The sequence below is a fragment of the Stegodyphus dumicola genome, chromosome 7 (assembly GCF_044657685.1).
Source record: "Stegodyphus dumicola isolate Sdum_Otavi_A_Nest chromosome 7, ASM4465768v1".
Taxonomy (NCBI): Eukaryota; Metazoa; Arthropoda; class Arachnida; order Araneae; family Eresidae; genus Stegodyphus; species Stegodyphus dumicola.
The window spans coordinates 156846304-156863253 of NC_140774.1; the positions used below are offsets into that span (position 1 = coordinate 156846304).

Sequence of the window (16950 nt, forward strand, 5' to 3'; positions counted from 1 at the left end):
TAGTTATTATTTTTTTTTTTTTTTTTTTTTTTTTTTTTGCCATTATTTGTTTTTGTGATCAAGTCATTTTAACTTATGCATAAACTTGCTCCAAAACTTTTGTGGTAAAAAATTTACTAAAAATTCTTAGCTTATAAAAGGAAATGTACAGTATTTTGATTTTCTAATAAACCATTATCTTTTATATGGTTCAGTTTTGGTGCGGTGTCTATGCTGTCACTCAAAGCAGCAAAGCATATTTGCACTTAGTGCCCAGTTTTCTCTAAATACAGCTAGGTAGTTAACTGACTTACTGATATTTTAGTGCTTCATTTCCAAGAAGACTTTTATTTTCCAAGAAGATAATTTGTTTTACTCATTTTACTTGTTTGTGATTTTTATTAGATGTCCTCAGTGAATTAAAGTATTAACTACTGGAAGATTAATGAGGATTCATTTCCTGACATGATGGGTTGGCTTTCTGCTTGACTATTTTTATTATCTCTGCTTACTTTATGTGCAAGCTACTTTCTTTTGGAAATTTGATATGATATAGTATATGAAATTAGTAGTGTGAAATCTAATTACTCTATAGTACTTACTATTAATAGTCTAAACTGGATTTAATTTAGGTGGTGCAAGCTCATTTGTAAAATTAATGCTTAATAAATAATTGAGCTAGAAAACTTTGAAGGTAACAAAAAGGAAATATAATAAATGTAATTTTTAATAAGAAAGGTTATAAAATAAATAAAGGATGAAAAAAAGTTTTGTGTAAATTAGCAGTGTTAATAATTTTCTAAATCTCTCATTATTTACAAGCTCAAATTGGAGATTCAAATTTTTTCTAAGAGAAATGAAATATCCATAACAATGATAAGAACAATTTTGTGTTAAAAAAACATTAATAATCCAGCTAGGATACTTGGAGAAAAACTCAAATTTTATAATAAAAGCCTTGAAAATGAAGTATTAAAAATATCTGTAATTTTTTTTAAATGAGGGCACACAAAAAATGGAATTTTTTAGTAATGCAGTGATTTAAAAAAAAAATGATGAGGAGAAATTATATAAAAAAAATTTAAATGATAAAAATTAGAATTTTTTTAAATGGATGAAGTTAAAAATATAAATTCATGATATTAAAAATTAGACTTCTGAACAAATATTTGCACAAAAAAATTAGAAATCTTAACAAAGGGGCTGAATTATAAAATGTAACGAAAGTAAATGCAGACTATCTTTTTATGAGCAAAACTTTTTTGTGTGTGTGTATGTAAGTATGTAGAGTTCTACTTATTTTTACTAATAATTATTTTATGTTGTGTGATTTCTCATATTTCTGTTCATGTTTCCTAGCCAAGATATAAATTAAATAGAGTGAACATTACTCTATAGTACTTTTACTATTAATAGTCTAAACTGGATTTACTTAAACTGTGGGAACGAAAAGGTTAGAGAGAGTGTGATTTCGCTATTGTGAGCACATGTTTGTTAATTTTTACCAGCTGTGAATCTTAATAGTGGCTATACCTACTTGCCATCAAGTTAGTATCCTGACAGTGTAGGTTTTTCCGAGTCAACCTGATAGTTTAAATCGAATTGTGTAGTCTTGCACTACACTTTACCTTTATATTTAGTATTACATTATCTTTTATTACATAATCTCACCACAAGTGGTCAGTGTTTTGTGTAAGCACGTAAGTCTATGGCATCTGTTAAACACTTTGTGGTAAATTAAAAGGGTTTTTTACATCCTGCCCCTGGCTGTGTGCATCTTCACATCTATATGAGAATTTGGAAGTTCCAACACTTAAGTAGATCCAGTTACATTTTATGATAGCAAAGAAAACTAGATCACACAAATATAAGAACAAAAATTTGTTTTAATAAATTTAGAACTTTTAGGAATGTTTTTCTGATCTGTCCACGAATTGAAACGTTCTAGATATCTCAACCATTTAACAAAAACTTTGTCTTCTCCTTTTTTCTTTTTTTCTTTATTATTTTCTCAGTTTTATAAATTTTATCTTTTTTTATCATATTTAACCAATTTTTTTTTCATAAAACGTTCTTTTAATTTCTTTATTATTCAAATCTTTCAGTCTGTAATTCGAAAGATCCATGTGTGTAAAACTTCACAAATGGTAAAAATCTCTTTTGTAGAGTACTTGAGGTATCCACTTATGAAAAGGTTTTAAATTTAGAAATTCTAATGGTATCACCAATCTTAAATTTAGGTTTTTTAAAAATTTCTATAGGCTTCTATCAATTTTTATAAACTACAGCTTCATTATCTTTATCAGATGCTTCTAGAGGTGTCATTTTTATAGATCAATGATATGAATTGTTATAATTTTAACTAATTTATCCAATATGTATATATTTGTTGTAGTACCATTTGCGTCCATATATTTTCTAATCTTTTTCATTCTGTCTTTCTTTCAGAATATACTCTCAAAATGTTTTAGCAATTTTGTAAAAATTCTAAAAATTGTGGAAATCAAATAGCACATAATTAGTAAACCAATGAAAAAAAAATTAAACGTGTTTGTGACCTATGGGCTTAAATTGTATGCCATTGATCATCACTGCTAGAAATATATATTCTTCTCCCCTTAAAATTTCTAATGAGTGGTTTATATTTTGTATAAACATCTTGTTGATGTAAAACAGTTTCAGTTTTGCTTTGGGATATTTTGGTTTTCTTTTGTAGTTCTTTCACGCCACAATTATCTGTTTTAGGATTATAACATGCATCTTTTAAGTGGTTTTTTTTTTTTACGAGTTGTTTGAACTTAAAAAAAAATACCTTTTTTAGAGCCACAAACATCATGAATATACCTTTCAGTAAGAGCTTGTTGCGTTTAGAAACAATTTCATTTGAATTTAGTTTTTGTTTTTTCTTTGCATTTCAGACTGCGTCCCTTTCCAAATGTCTTTTTGCTCATAAAGTATGTCTAATATTCTTTCTATACTTTCACCCAGTATGGGATTTGGAATCGCATCTAAATGTTCTATCATATTTTTATCACATTATTTTTCTAGTCTTAGCATCTCTATTTTTCAAGTAACATGTATAAAAAAACTGAGAGGGAAATTGAGCTAATTGAAACCGTTTACAAATCAAGATTAGAAACATTGAAAATTAGAAATAAAAACAACATTATGATTCCTCTCGAGTACTTAGGAAATCAAAGAAATATAGTGAATAAAAAGATTTTGGATAGTGTGAAAGAAAAAGTAAATTTAAATTTACTGTTGTTCAGTATGTATAAAAACAGAAATTAATCTAAAAAGCATTCATTTAGAATACCCAATAAAGTAACGTTGAGTTCAAGTGATTTTGATGCTTTTTATGATTTTGCTGTTGATAAAGTGATCAATAAATCAGCTAATTTTTAGCAAAAAATCAGGATGGACGCTTGCGAAATTAAATACATTGAATTAAGAATTAACAAGCATGATCCTCTTTATGAATATTATGAATCATCTTATATTTATTTACCAGAAAAAATTAAAGCAAAAAAGCAATCATAAATGTAAAAAATAATGATAATAAATTCTATCAACTCTCTTCTATAATAATTTGGCCTATTCTGTTGCTGAATTTCCTATCTCTGTAGATAGTAATAACCAATTTGAGAAATTAAACAGTATATATAAATCTATATGATTAGAAAAAATCAATACATCCATTAGAATTGCTGATAATAAATAGGAAAAGTATTGAAACTTGTTTTATGTGAAAGATGATCAAAATATTCATTATTGTCAATAGATTAATAAGTCATATAACTTCAAATCAAGTATCGCTATGTGATAGGTATTTTATTCAAAAGAAAACTTTAAAACACATGAAATCGATTGTGTGGGCTGTAATCCTGTAAAAGTAGAAATGCCTGAAAAAGACATATATAAAATTTGAAAATTATAAAAGATTGTAAAATCTATGTCTCTTTGGGAACATAAACTTTTAAAAGGGCTTTTGAAGAATTATCATCTAGCCTTTTGAAACAAAACAGAAATCAGAAGAAGTTTGTGTAAGACCCTTTTATTCAAACATAAAATTAACAATGACCCAACTTTGGTAACAAGAAGTCATTCACTTCTGGCTTAGCAGAATAACATAACAAATATTGATTTCAAGGTGTGGTGGATTAACATTCACATAAGAACTCTGGTTTGTAGTAAATCGGCGAGACAAGCCCCTAATGGCAAGAACACTCCATGCTGCTAACGCAAGTCGCTAATAATCATAGAACAACATAGCCTGGAATAGGCAGAAATGCTCTAAAAATAACTTCCAAAACTCTTGCTTAAATAGCGCTTCGTTCTACCTTAATCTGAATAAACTCTCGCTATCTCATTTACATTCTGGTATGGAAAGCATGGGTGAAAGCAATTAATATGAAAGGCTTTTGGATTTAAAATGAACTGTTAGGTAAAAAATAGATAAACCTCACAAGATCAATGAGAGTAGCATTTGCCATTTATGTCGATTTTGAATCCCTTTTGAAAAGTTAGATACTCGTAAACCAGATTCAACAAACTCCTACTTAATGAAATACTGGAATGTAGTTTAAATTATTGCATTAAATATGTACGTGAGTTTTGTAAGCCATCTCTTATTTATAGGGCATCTGATGTAGCTAATAAATTTATATACATGTTAGCAAATGATATTCGACAAATGAGAAAATATATATATATATTAAGGAAATGATATCTGAGGCTTCAGGTTATTGAAGGACAGTTATAGATTTGCCATTTAACTGAAAAATGTAGAAGACCATCACATAATATTTGCAATTTAAATTGTCAAATTCCTAATTTCTTTCTTGCAATAATTCATAATTTAGTAGGCTATGATGAGCATTTATTTATAAAAAAAAAAAACTTGGATGGAATAAAACCATTGTTGAAATTATTCCAAATACCAAAAATATATATATATACATATACAGTACAAAGTCTGTAATCTGGACGTCCATTATCCGGAATGATCTATTATAATCTAGACCTCAGCCACAAACTTACGTTTAATGCGCGCGTCCACTACGCCCGTATAGCGTTTACCCATGCACGCTTCCGATAGTGAAGAAAGTGACAGAGATGAAACGAAAACAAAAAAATTTTTATTGACAAGTTAATCGGTATTCTCAACACAACAATTACAGGACTTGAACAGTGAAACTTTGTAACTGAACAAGAAATTATGTCTGTTTATAGAATTAAAGAGAAAGTATTAGCACAAAAAACAAAGCAACTTAAACAACTTACATTGAAAGAAATGTTTAATAAAGTAAACAAATAAATATTAAGCTTTTTTTTTTTTTTTTTTTTTTTTTTTTTTTGTAAATTTTAATACCTTTTAGATCAATTATAATTGCTCTTTATTTTGTAAATTACGGTTTCATATTTTTAATTGTATAATTTATGCATCCCATCTTACAAGATTTAAATCGATGATCTATAATCCGGAATCGCCGAAGTCCCGACGAGTCTGGATTACGGACTTTGTACTGTGTATTTATAATAAAATAATCCCAAGAATGAGATTCACTTAAATTTATGCCATCTAGCATTGATAATTTATCACAAAATATCATGTTAATAGGAAAGGGGCTTTTGGTTTCTTGGGGTCTGTACTATTAAACTGATAAATATCTAGTCCATTTGAGATACTGTGTTTCACATGCCTTATGTACTCTTATAAATTTCTTCTACAGAGAAGCCTTCTTTCAGAATTTGATATTTCAAAATTTTTTGAGTGGTTTAGATGTATATTACTTGTATATATTTTTAATAATAGATGTCAATTATCCCTTTGAAAGTGAAGAGTAAAAGCTATTGTAATTTGGAGATTTATTAGATGTTAATTCTGAAGAAAAATGAGTCTAAACTTTGGAAATGAATCTTATCAAAAATATTATGAAATAATTATTATGAAAATAAGTATAAAATTTAATAAATTAGTAAAAATAATTTTACTAAATGGATTAATTATATGTGTGTGTGTGTGTGTGTGTGTGTTGTGTGTGTGTGTATGTATGTATGTATGTTTGGTCAGTGAAATTAGAAACTGAAATTCATTGAAAACTGTATTTTATGAATTAATATTCTTTCACTTTTAGCTCAGCATCTGCAAAAACTTCAAGTCCAGATGTATACTCTGATTCTTTTGACTCTTCATCAAACAGGAAATCATCATCATCAGCATCAAATATGGAACCATTAAAAAGTACTGGCATGAAAAAGAGCTCTCCAATTAGCATCAGACCTCCCCTTATACCCCGTAATATCAAACGTCATGATTCTAGTGGATCTGATGATTCTTACACTATTTCTCATTCAGGTCTGTATTCATTTGTGGTGCAAAACCTATATGGGGGAGGGGGAATAATAATAATGTGGTTCTTTAATAAATACAAAATCATTCAATCTCAAGATCCTACAATTGATTCAATTACAGATATTTATTAAAGTCTTTAGAAAGTTTATCTTTTTACATTTGTTTAAGTTTTGCTTCCGAAGTGAATGAATGTATCAAAAGCTTTTGAAAAAAATATGCATACTCATTAGCATAATCAAATGTTATTTGGGCAGTCAATAATTAAATTGTGGTATACTGTATTTATAATAATACTGTTATATATGAGAAGTATTCAGAAATTGATTTCCATTTGGCAACATTTTCACAAAAAACTCTTTTTCCATACAGTTCCATACTCTTTTTCCAAGTCAATTTATTAGATTCAAAAGCCTCATTATACCATTTTTCAAAAAATTCAAAAATGTTTTTTTAATGTTTGAGAGGTTTAAAAATCTTATCAAATGTAACATCTGGCTCATCATTTATTTTTTTATTAATTATTGGCTGGGTGACATTAAAATTGCTTTTTTTATGCTGATTTTTAAGTGTGTGTGAAACCTGGGAGATGTGCAGGTAAATGTTAGATATTCAGCTAATCAGTGATAAAAATATGGATGGAGAAGGTAATATGTGAAATTTTTGAAAAAACAAATTTGAAATTAAAATTTATGTCTGTTGTTTATGTTATGATAGACTGGACCTAAAATTACTGAAAATCTATCTAAAGATAATACCATTTTATTGTGTATGCTTGCGTAAAAGAACTGTCATCATAATTGAATGAAGAAAACATCCACTTAGCATCATTGCCTAGTATAAGAAGTGTTACTAATGCTATCAATACTTTTTCTTTCAAAAGGTTTTTTTTTTTTTTTTTTTTTTTTTGTTATTGTTGTTGTTATTTTTAAATTAGGTATAAGATAGTGTTTTAAAAGTTTAGAATACATGGAAATAGGAAATAAATTTTTTGCTATAGATATAATAAGTAAAACTTTTTTTTTGTAATTTTATTAAATTTTGCTTTAAATTTTACTTCAGAAATAAGTATTTCTGCCTCAAATATTGTTACGTGCTTATGGTTTCATAATAGTTTGAATGCACAAGTCCAGTAAAAGGTTAATAAAATTTATTCTTATCAAAAGAAATATAACAAAATGCTAGAATTTTCCTCAGAGATATTCATACAAGTGTTCACAATACCACGCGATATAATAAGTAGTTATACTTTAAACTACTAAAAACGTTAAATAGAATGCAAAGCACAGCACAGAGACAGCTTATCCGATCAAACAATAACAACAGCTGCTAACCAAACAACTGAGCTGAGATGTCTCTCTCCAGCATTTTATTTCAGTTGGCCGTGAGTTCTAGTAATTTCTTTGTTTCTCAAGATTTCTGGAAACCAATAAGAGGATGGAATTATGTTTACAAGTACTGCAGTATTCAATTGCATTTATTCACTTTAAATTGGAGACATATTCATTTATAAAATGTTAAGTGCACATGCTCCTGTATTTTTACTTTTCCAGTGTAGCTTTACCTTAAAATATGTCTCGTGCTGCATTGCATGGGGAAATAAAGCAATTAAAGTTATAATTCTACTAGAAAATTTCTAACTAAATACAAAATTCATAACAATATTATTTTCATTGTGGATACTTATTTAATAATAAGAACTTTGTCAATGCATGCTATAGAATTTATTTTAAAATGTTGATTTTCATGCTGATGACAAAAGTTTTATTGTAGCAATTGCATTTTGTAAGTCCTTTTTCTGAAAGATATGAAGGGCTGTTATATAAGTGTCAATTATGCATAATGGAATGCAAATTATTATTAATTTTTGTACATGTGTGTTCAGTATAAAATTAAAAAAATAAAGTTAATCACAATTAGTTTTGTGAAATATTCTCTACATGATAGCCATAAATAATTCATGTGTTTCATGTTGAGACAATTTTAAGGTGGGGAAAAGTACCTTAGTGCTTGAATTATGTATTATAAAAAACTTCCTGTTAGTCTCATGATTTTTATATGTTAAAAAAAAACTTGTACTTACGTTTGAAAACTTGATTAATCAGTTTTGTACTCTTAGGTCTGTAACCTGTGTTAAAGAGTTGCAGTCATTGCTGTACCTCTCTTTCACACGCACACATATATGCCTTTGTACATGCACACTTTTCTCCCCTCTTTTCAGCATTCTAAATGAGCTTTTTCTTTTTTTATTCCCCCCCCCATATTTTAAACTTGGTTCAATTAAATCACACTTTTTAAATCTTATATCTACTTCTTCCAATTTGTGTAAATTTATTTAACTCATCTGCTTCGAAGTATCAATAACAATTATTGGTTTCACACAAGCATTTAGGATGTGGTATATCTAATTATTTATAAATGTTTATCAGCAAGGTTTTTCTAATTTGATTTCATAGAAACTGCTTCTGATCAAAGTGATATTGAAGTTCGTATTCATGCTTTAACACAAGAACTGAAACTACGTAAAGCAGAAGCTGAAAAGTTGAAAAGGGAGAGAAAAAAGAGGTATTACAGAGAACAGCTGAAAGAAAAAGAGCTCTCTTTGCAGAAGCAGCTTGATGTAAGTTTCATTTTTGACATATATGATAATCAAAGCTTTGTTAAAATAAATATTATTTTTTTATTTGTTTGCTGATTATTTTAGATGAAAATAAAATTTGTATTGTGTGAATATGCATGAACATTGTTATTGACCAATTATGTCTTGATAGCAATGTAACTTATTTATACTACAACTAAAATATGGTGAAATCTCAGTTCACAAATGGAATTTACCGTTCATTTCCGAAATGTTTGTTAAGTAAAACTATTTCCTAGAATTAATATAAAATGTATTAATCCATTCCTGGATCACAGATGATTGGGTATTTAAACCTTACCCAATCGATGTACACAAATTCATGTTGGTAAAATTAAAATCATTAAATTTAAGATGAAAATGATAAACGCATTGTTAAGCAGATGAAATAGATAAATTCTTAATTAAATTTTACCATATAAAAAGGAGAGTAGATGACATCAGTGGAATTTGGAAGTTAAGCAAAGAGATGTTGTTATTTGAATAAAGATTTTCCTTTTTGCACGAAATTCATGGATCATAGAACTAAGATCATATGTTATTCTCTTCTCTTCCTACAAAGATATTCCTTTTACAATCACCTTTTATTTTTTTAATGGAGTCAGTTCCTTCATGTTAAATTCATTTTCATCATTCTCTAGTGACTTCCCCATGTGCTTATTGTTAACTCCCAACAGCATGGTTTTATTTAGAGATACAATATCATAGATAACAAACAAGCGGAAAAAAAAAGGAGGGGAAAGAAAAGAAACTAAATATCAAACTTTTAACTTTTTGCATGCAACACAATCTGGCCATTATTTCCTTTAGGTGGAATTCATGCGGCTGATAGTCAGCTGTGCTCCAGCCTTTGTTTAGGAACAAAAATATTAAAAATGATGTTCCCAGAAATCTCTGAGTGTTAATTTTGCATTGTAATTTACTTCGAAGCACATTTAAAAAAATCATTTGTTGCCAGTTTGAATATTTGTAACTTAAAATACCAAAGTAAAATTTTAATTTGCTGACCAAAAATATTTTTTCTGTTTCTTTTTAATTATAGCTAATTCTGTAGAATCCCTATAATTTTTAATTATGTTTCAATAGTACAGAAAGATTATTTTTATGAATTTGTTAATGGTTAAGCATAATGTTTGAACAAGAAATATATTACAAAATGTAATAGTTTTGACAAGGCAAGGCATGGAGTGAATCCTTGACTAATATTAAACATGGTAAGATGTAGATCCATAATTCAACCAAAAAGAGTTAATATTATTTAAGAAATCTTTTTTAAAGCCCTTTGCAATTTTTTGTAAATTAAACTAGTCATAAACATTGGTACTAATATTCTTTCTTAAAAAGTACTACTTATCTTCCTTATTATTCTTCATAAAAGGAAACATCTGTTTTGTATATGATAATGAGTGTTTAAATCTGTTTTACTTCTTGAAATCATTATGTATATGCTCTTTCTTCAAATTAAAGCAGTATATAAAGATCAATTTTATTCTGTCTTTTTATTTATGTATCTTTAGGCTTATAATCAATTTGTGCAACAGACAAAATTGGAGTTAGAATATCAGCGTAAATGTATCACATCCTCAACTCAAACTGTGGATACTTCTGTTGTGAAACCTCAAATTAAATGGCCACGCACAGATCAAACAGCTGACTCAAGACGCTTGAGGAAACAGTCAACATTATTTACTGATGCAATTTCTCCTGAGGTTCATATTTATCTTTTTTATGAAATGTGCTTTTTTTCCACATCTGTAGTTTTATATCTTATTTTGCATATTATTTAATGGTATCTAAATACTGAGGTGCGGCATGACTTGCTGTCACAAATTTTGTGTATTAATAATATCTCTGGATGCATTTTGCACCAACAAACATCAGAGAATCACAACTTGCTTATTTACAATTAGAAGTATTATTGTAATTAGCATAGACTCCAACTACTACGGATTCTCCGTAGTTTCTACGGAAATTCATGAAAAACTACGAGCTACGAAAAGTATGGAAAAAACTACGGATTTTACAGAAACAAGAGCAGGAGAACCAGTACGCAAAACGGAACCAACTAATTCATCCGATGATTGCCTGAATACTCGTGTTATCATATATCACGTGTTGAGTGCGTTCCTAGTTTTGAAGAATTAGCCAATCGTAGATCAGTAACTCCAACCGTTAACGACTTATCAATAGTTCCACCCAATTGTCTGTCTCCCAGGTTCCTCGCTGATGCGTGTTTAGGCTGCATTCGGCTGCATTGTGTAGTTTACGGCGAGAGCTTAGCGTTTGTCTTGTGAACTGTGAATCAGGTGAAAGATTTTTAATCATAATGCTGCCTCGAACGAAGAAGCCAAAATTATCAAAGCAGAAGTTTAAAGATTCATATTCTTCAGAATTTCCATGCATTAAAGCGTCCGAAATTTCTGTGAATCACGCACACTGCAGTGTATGCAACAAAGACTTCTCAGTTGCTCATGGCGGAAAAGATGACTGTAAATGGCATGTGTTTTCTCAAAAGCATATAGAACTTGGCACCGTAAAATCTAAAGAAATAACAAATTTCTTAATAAAAGATGATGAAACAGATCCTATAAAAGCCGGATGCTATTTTGTTCGTTTTTTAATTGAACATAATCTACCGCTTTCTGTTTCAGATCATTCCAAAGAGCTTTTCAAAGCAATGTTTCCGGATTCTGCCATAGCAAAAAAATTTAGCTGCGGTCATACCAAAACTGCTGCTATTGTGAAAACGCTTTCAGAAAATACTGTTGCTGATATTATAAAATCAGTGTGCAGTACATCATTTTCTCTAAGTACTGATGGAAGTAATGATAACAATGATAACAAACTGTACCCATTGGTTATAACATACTACAGTAAAGAAAAGGGAGTGATAATTACTTCATTGATTTCTATTTTAGAATGCACGAATAATACAGGAGAAGGTATTTTTAATTGTATAAATGAAAACTTTAAAAACAAAGGTTTAGAATGGAAAAATTGCTTATCATTTTCTTCAGATAATGCTAGTAATATGATTGGAAAGTTTAAAGGTGTAGCATCATTTATCAAAATGCATCAACCAAGTATAATCACCCGAGATTGTCCGTGCCACCTCTTGCATATAGCTGCAAAAAAAGCTACTGAAAAATTAATTGGCTCAGAAATTGAAATGTTGATAATAGATATATATTTTTACTTGGAGAAAAGTTTGAAACGGAAGCATAGCTTCAAAGTTGCTCAACAAATTTTGGGACAGAATGCAAAATCTCATAAAATTTTGAAATATTGCAGTACGAGATGGTTGTCTCTTTTAGAATCTATAACAAGGATTTTGTAACAGTGGGATGCTGTGATAAATTTTTTTGGAGATAAACCAGATAACAGTGAGAATGAAGGAAAGAGATTGCAAAACGTTAAAAAAATTTTACAGTCACCGACCACCAAATTGTACTTGTTATTTTTGAAAAATACTTTGCCTTTGTTTATAACAGTAAATATTAATTTGCAACAACAAGCTCCTTATATACATAAATTGAGAAGAGAACTTTTTGAACTTTTAATGAATTTTTTTGTTAGATTCGTAAAACCATCAGTAATTTCTAAAGAAAATGAAGATGTTACTCTAACGTCTATTCCATTTCAGAAGTATAGTAAACAAAAAGAAAATGAAAATTTAGTGATTGGTGCGGAAACAAGACTATATTTAAAAAATGCCAAGTTGAATGAAAGTGAAGTGAAATCATTTTTCAATTCTGTGCGAGCTTTTTTTGTAACTGCATGTTCATATATAATTGATAAATTTCCACTGAGTGATCCATTTCTAAAACATGCTGAAGTTGCTGACATCAACTTGAGAACTAAAGTCTCATTTTCATCTGTTCTTTACTTGATGAATACTTTTCCATCCATTATTGATGAAAAATGTCTTAATCAAGTAGAAATTGAATTTTCCATGTATCAAGTAGATGATTTGAAAGAAATTGTAGATTTGCATATTGATATAGCATGGGGAGAAATTGCCAAATTAAAAAATATGAATGGGTGTATTAAATACAAAGTATTGCCTTCTGTAATGCTTGCTGTCTTAATAATACCTCATTCAGATGCAGCTTGCGAAAGAATTTTTTCTATTGTTAAAAAAAAATCAGACGGAATTTCGACCAAATTTAGGTCTTAAAACTCTTGAAGCAGTTTTGATTGAAAAAATAAATATGCAGGCAAATGAAGAACTGTGTTATAAAAAAACATTCTCAAAATCAGAACTTAAGCTTGCTAAGCATGCTACATATAAATCTTTGCATTCATAAATTATGCATATTTTGTTTAATACTTATATGTATCATTCTTGGTTATTTAAATTTTATTTCCCTGTAGAAATCATATCCAGAATAAAGATATGATTTATAGCTTCTGATTTTTTCTATGATTAGTAGTGATTTGAAGTACTTTTTATTAGTGAATGCTTGAGGAGTTAAAAGAAAATTTCTAATTAAATGTGCATATAATTTACAAGGTATATTTTTAATTATTCAGTTTTATATGTATATGGATTTTAAATGTAATAAAATTGATTACAATTAATTATTAATTTAAAATTAATGAATGGTTAATTACAACATACGCTACGCGCACATTTTCAAAGTTGTAAAAATGTCGTTCGCGCGTTGACTACTGACAAGGTTTGCTGAAGGTTGGAGTCTATGAATTAGCCATTGAACATTGAATCTTAATGTCATGTAAATGCCATTTGATAGTTTTTACTGATATATATTTCATTTAATGATTGCAAATGATGTCTCAGATTTGATACTAATTTACAAATTGACCTTGCAGAGTCATCCATTTGATGCTATGCTTAGTGGTACAGTATGTTTTAAACTGTGTCATCAGTGTGTTCATTTATGGTGTTTCTCATATTTTGATAACAGCACTGTACTGTATTCAGATTTCTGTCTAAATGACTAGCTGTTACACACATGGAAAAAAAATCATTTGATGATTTTATCCCTCAGAAGCAGTGACTTTTTCTTTCTAAATATTTCCTGCAGTTCTAGAGACATGATTAAGTTCAAGAAGTGTTATCTTTTTATGTATTTTACCAGTATTCAGGCATGTGACCTTTAGTTTATACACTTTGATGTGTTGCATATGTCATTTATTCTAATAATTCTCTTGTTTGCATAAGTCTTCAGATTCTTATGGTGTTCATTTGAGGCAGTTATAATTATATTTATGCGAGTTGACACAATGTAATAACTATTCATTAAAATTTTGTAAAAATTAATTGAATTTTACTTAATTTTAATATGAAATATGCATGTGTCTTCCATATCTCAGCATGTTGTATGTACAACTGGAATTATATTTTTTCCCTCCTTGAAAATTTCACAATTGTTTAATTTTTCCTTCACTTTATATTTCCTGTGTTGGAAAAAGGTATTCTAGCTTAAAGCAGTGTTACAACTATCCTCTCCTTCTAGTAATGTTTGCATCTGTGGCATATATTTTGTAGGAAAAGCAAGATTTTCAGCATGTTTTGTATTGATTGTAAATATGATTTCGATAACCATTTGAATAAATGTGAATTGTTGAAAACTATTCTTTTTAGATGTTTAGCTTATTTTTGTCTGTTATTATAAGTAGGAAACATTATTTTCTTGCGTCATCTTGTCTAATTAAAAAACACATCTTTTTTTGGTGGGGAAGGGGTCTTGTATTTAGGGTTCAGATTTTTATCAAATTTTATTATTTGAATTTCTGTTGTTTCGGCAGTCTCTGTTTCTTTTTAAATAATAAAGTTATAGATTTCAAATATTTCTTAATTTTTTGTATACTCTCCCTTATTCTAAATGCTCAAAAAAAAAGTATTTAATCAGTTTATTTCCCTAAGAACTGAAGCTCAAGTAAAATTGGTGATATCCAATCACTGCTTACTTAGCCTTTAATGCAAACTGTTTATTTTATATAGTGCCAAATTTATTTAAATTTGTTCTGTATTATGCATTCTTTTATTAATTATAATTGTATATATTTTATTATTTATTTATTTCAACAGAAAAAGGTTTCTGAGAGTGCAAGTGACAGTTTTGAATCAACAGAAGGTCCTCCGAGTAGTCTGCAAAATAAAGGTATGCTTATTTACTGTATTAATTTATTTATTTTCCTTCTTTTTTTTTTTTTTTTCCAGTGCACTAAAAGCCTAACAAACCAGAGGCTGAAGTAACCAAAATAGTTTAGAAAAATTAAGCAAATGACACTTTTAAAGCCGTTGTAAAGCACATATAACACACTCTTGCCAAAAAGTATAATTTTGCAACTTTTGAAGGTTGCTTAACCATGACTTCACAAATTTGCTTCTTTTCAGTGCCCAGGCCAGACCCACCCAAATATTCTGTGGAATCATTAAGTCTCATTTGGCGAAAATCTTGGTTCTCCAAGTGCTTCTTTTAGCTTAGGGAACAAAAAAGTCACTTGGTGCCAGGTCTGGTGAATAGGACGTATCTTCAAGCAGTTGAAATCGTAATTCATGGATTTTTGCTATCATAACTGCTGAGGTGTGAGATGGAGTATTGTCTTTGTGAAACAATTTTTTTTTCTTTTGCAAATGTGGACATTTTTCTGCAATTTTTGCATTCAGCTCATCAAGTAACATTGCATAGTATAATTAAGACACAATAACACGCCGAATAAATACTAATTCAGAAGTCAAACAACAAAAATCAGCGTTATACCTACAAAATTTTCACAGGACTAGTTTCGATGGTTTTACCGAACCATCATCTTCAGCTGCAAAACCGCAAATGAACAAGATAGGAAATAATGATTAGATAAGATAAGAAAGCCTGGACAAGAATAAGCAAGTGGCGCCATCTGTTGGCGAAACCAGAACTAAAACATAATTTCTCTAAAAGCCGAAGGCAAATTTGGATTGGAATTAGGATCGTTAACTAGAACAGAAAGATTTTTATGAATGTGAAATGCCTCTAGAAAATCCAGTTCTCCAATGGAAGATGTTTTTTGAATAATTTTGGCAGCAGAAAAATTGAAAGTGTGATTTTCGGACCAACAATGTTGAGCAACAGAAGACTTCTGTGTTTCCTTTTTTCTAACATATGCCTCATGTTCTTTGACGCGAAATTTTAAGGCTCTCTTAGTTTGGCCAATGTAAATTAAACCACACTGGCAAGGAATCCTATAAATACCCCAGGAATTCATATCCGGAATGGGGTCCTTGAGTATAGAAGTTGGAATTTTATTGATGGGAGAATAAACAACCCGAAAGTTAAATTTCTGCAAAATATGTGCAACTTTATAGCTAATTGATGGAAAGAAGGGAATGACAACAGAATTTTTATAATCTCCTAAAATAAGAGTGTGGCTTTTAGTGTGTTGAGATGAGAATTTTTTAACTGCTTGATTAATAATGTTGGGTGAAAAGCCCCTGTCAATAGCTATTGCTTTTAAATAATTTAGTTCTTCATCAAGGGCGAATTTGGAGGAGCAAACTTGAAGAGCACGGAAAACATAGGAATAAAATGAAGCTAACTTTTGTTTAGTCGGATGACATGATTTAAAGTGTGGTGGAAGGCAAACCGATGAAGGTTTACGGTAAACTGTAGTACTGAAGTTGGATGTGTTACGTGTGACCAGAATGTCGAGAAACGGAAGAGAATTGCAAGTCTCAAGTTCATAAGTGAACTGAATAGCAGGATCAATAGAATTCATTGTTGAAAGAACTTTATTTAAATCATGTTTATTACCTTCAAACAGGGTAAAAGTATCGTCTACGTAGCGGAACCATGCCGGAAAGTTTAAAGTTTCAAACAATTTTGATTCATAATAATGCATGTAGATATCAGCCAGGATGGGACTGAGGGGGCTTCCCATGGCTAATCCCTCAGTTTGTTTGTAATATTTATTTTGGAAAACAAAATGTGTTTTGTTTCAAACACATTTTGTTTTCCAAAATAAATATTACAAA

General features: G+C 29.3%; 1 protein-coding gene across 2 annotated transcripts in view; it reads left to right on the forward strand.

Annotated features, from left to right (window-relative positions):
* LOC118199181 (uncharacterized) overlaps nt 1-16950 on the forward strand; it is a 159257-nt gene that overhangs the window by 128620 nt on the left and 13687 nt on the right. For both annotated transcript variants that reach the window (XM_085820951.1, XM_085820950.1), the window contains 4 exons: nt 6117-6337; nt 8788-8951; nt 10487-10678; nt 15025-15097. In XM_085820951.1, the coding sequence (XP_085677077.1) occupies nt 6117-6337; nt 8788-8951; nt 10487-10678; nt 15025-15097 (650 nt within the window). The remainder of the gene's footprint in view (nt 1-6116; nt 6338-8787; nt 8952-10486; nt 10679-15024; nt 15098-16950) is intronic.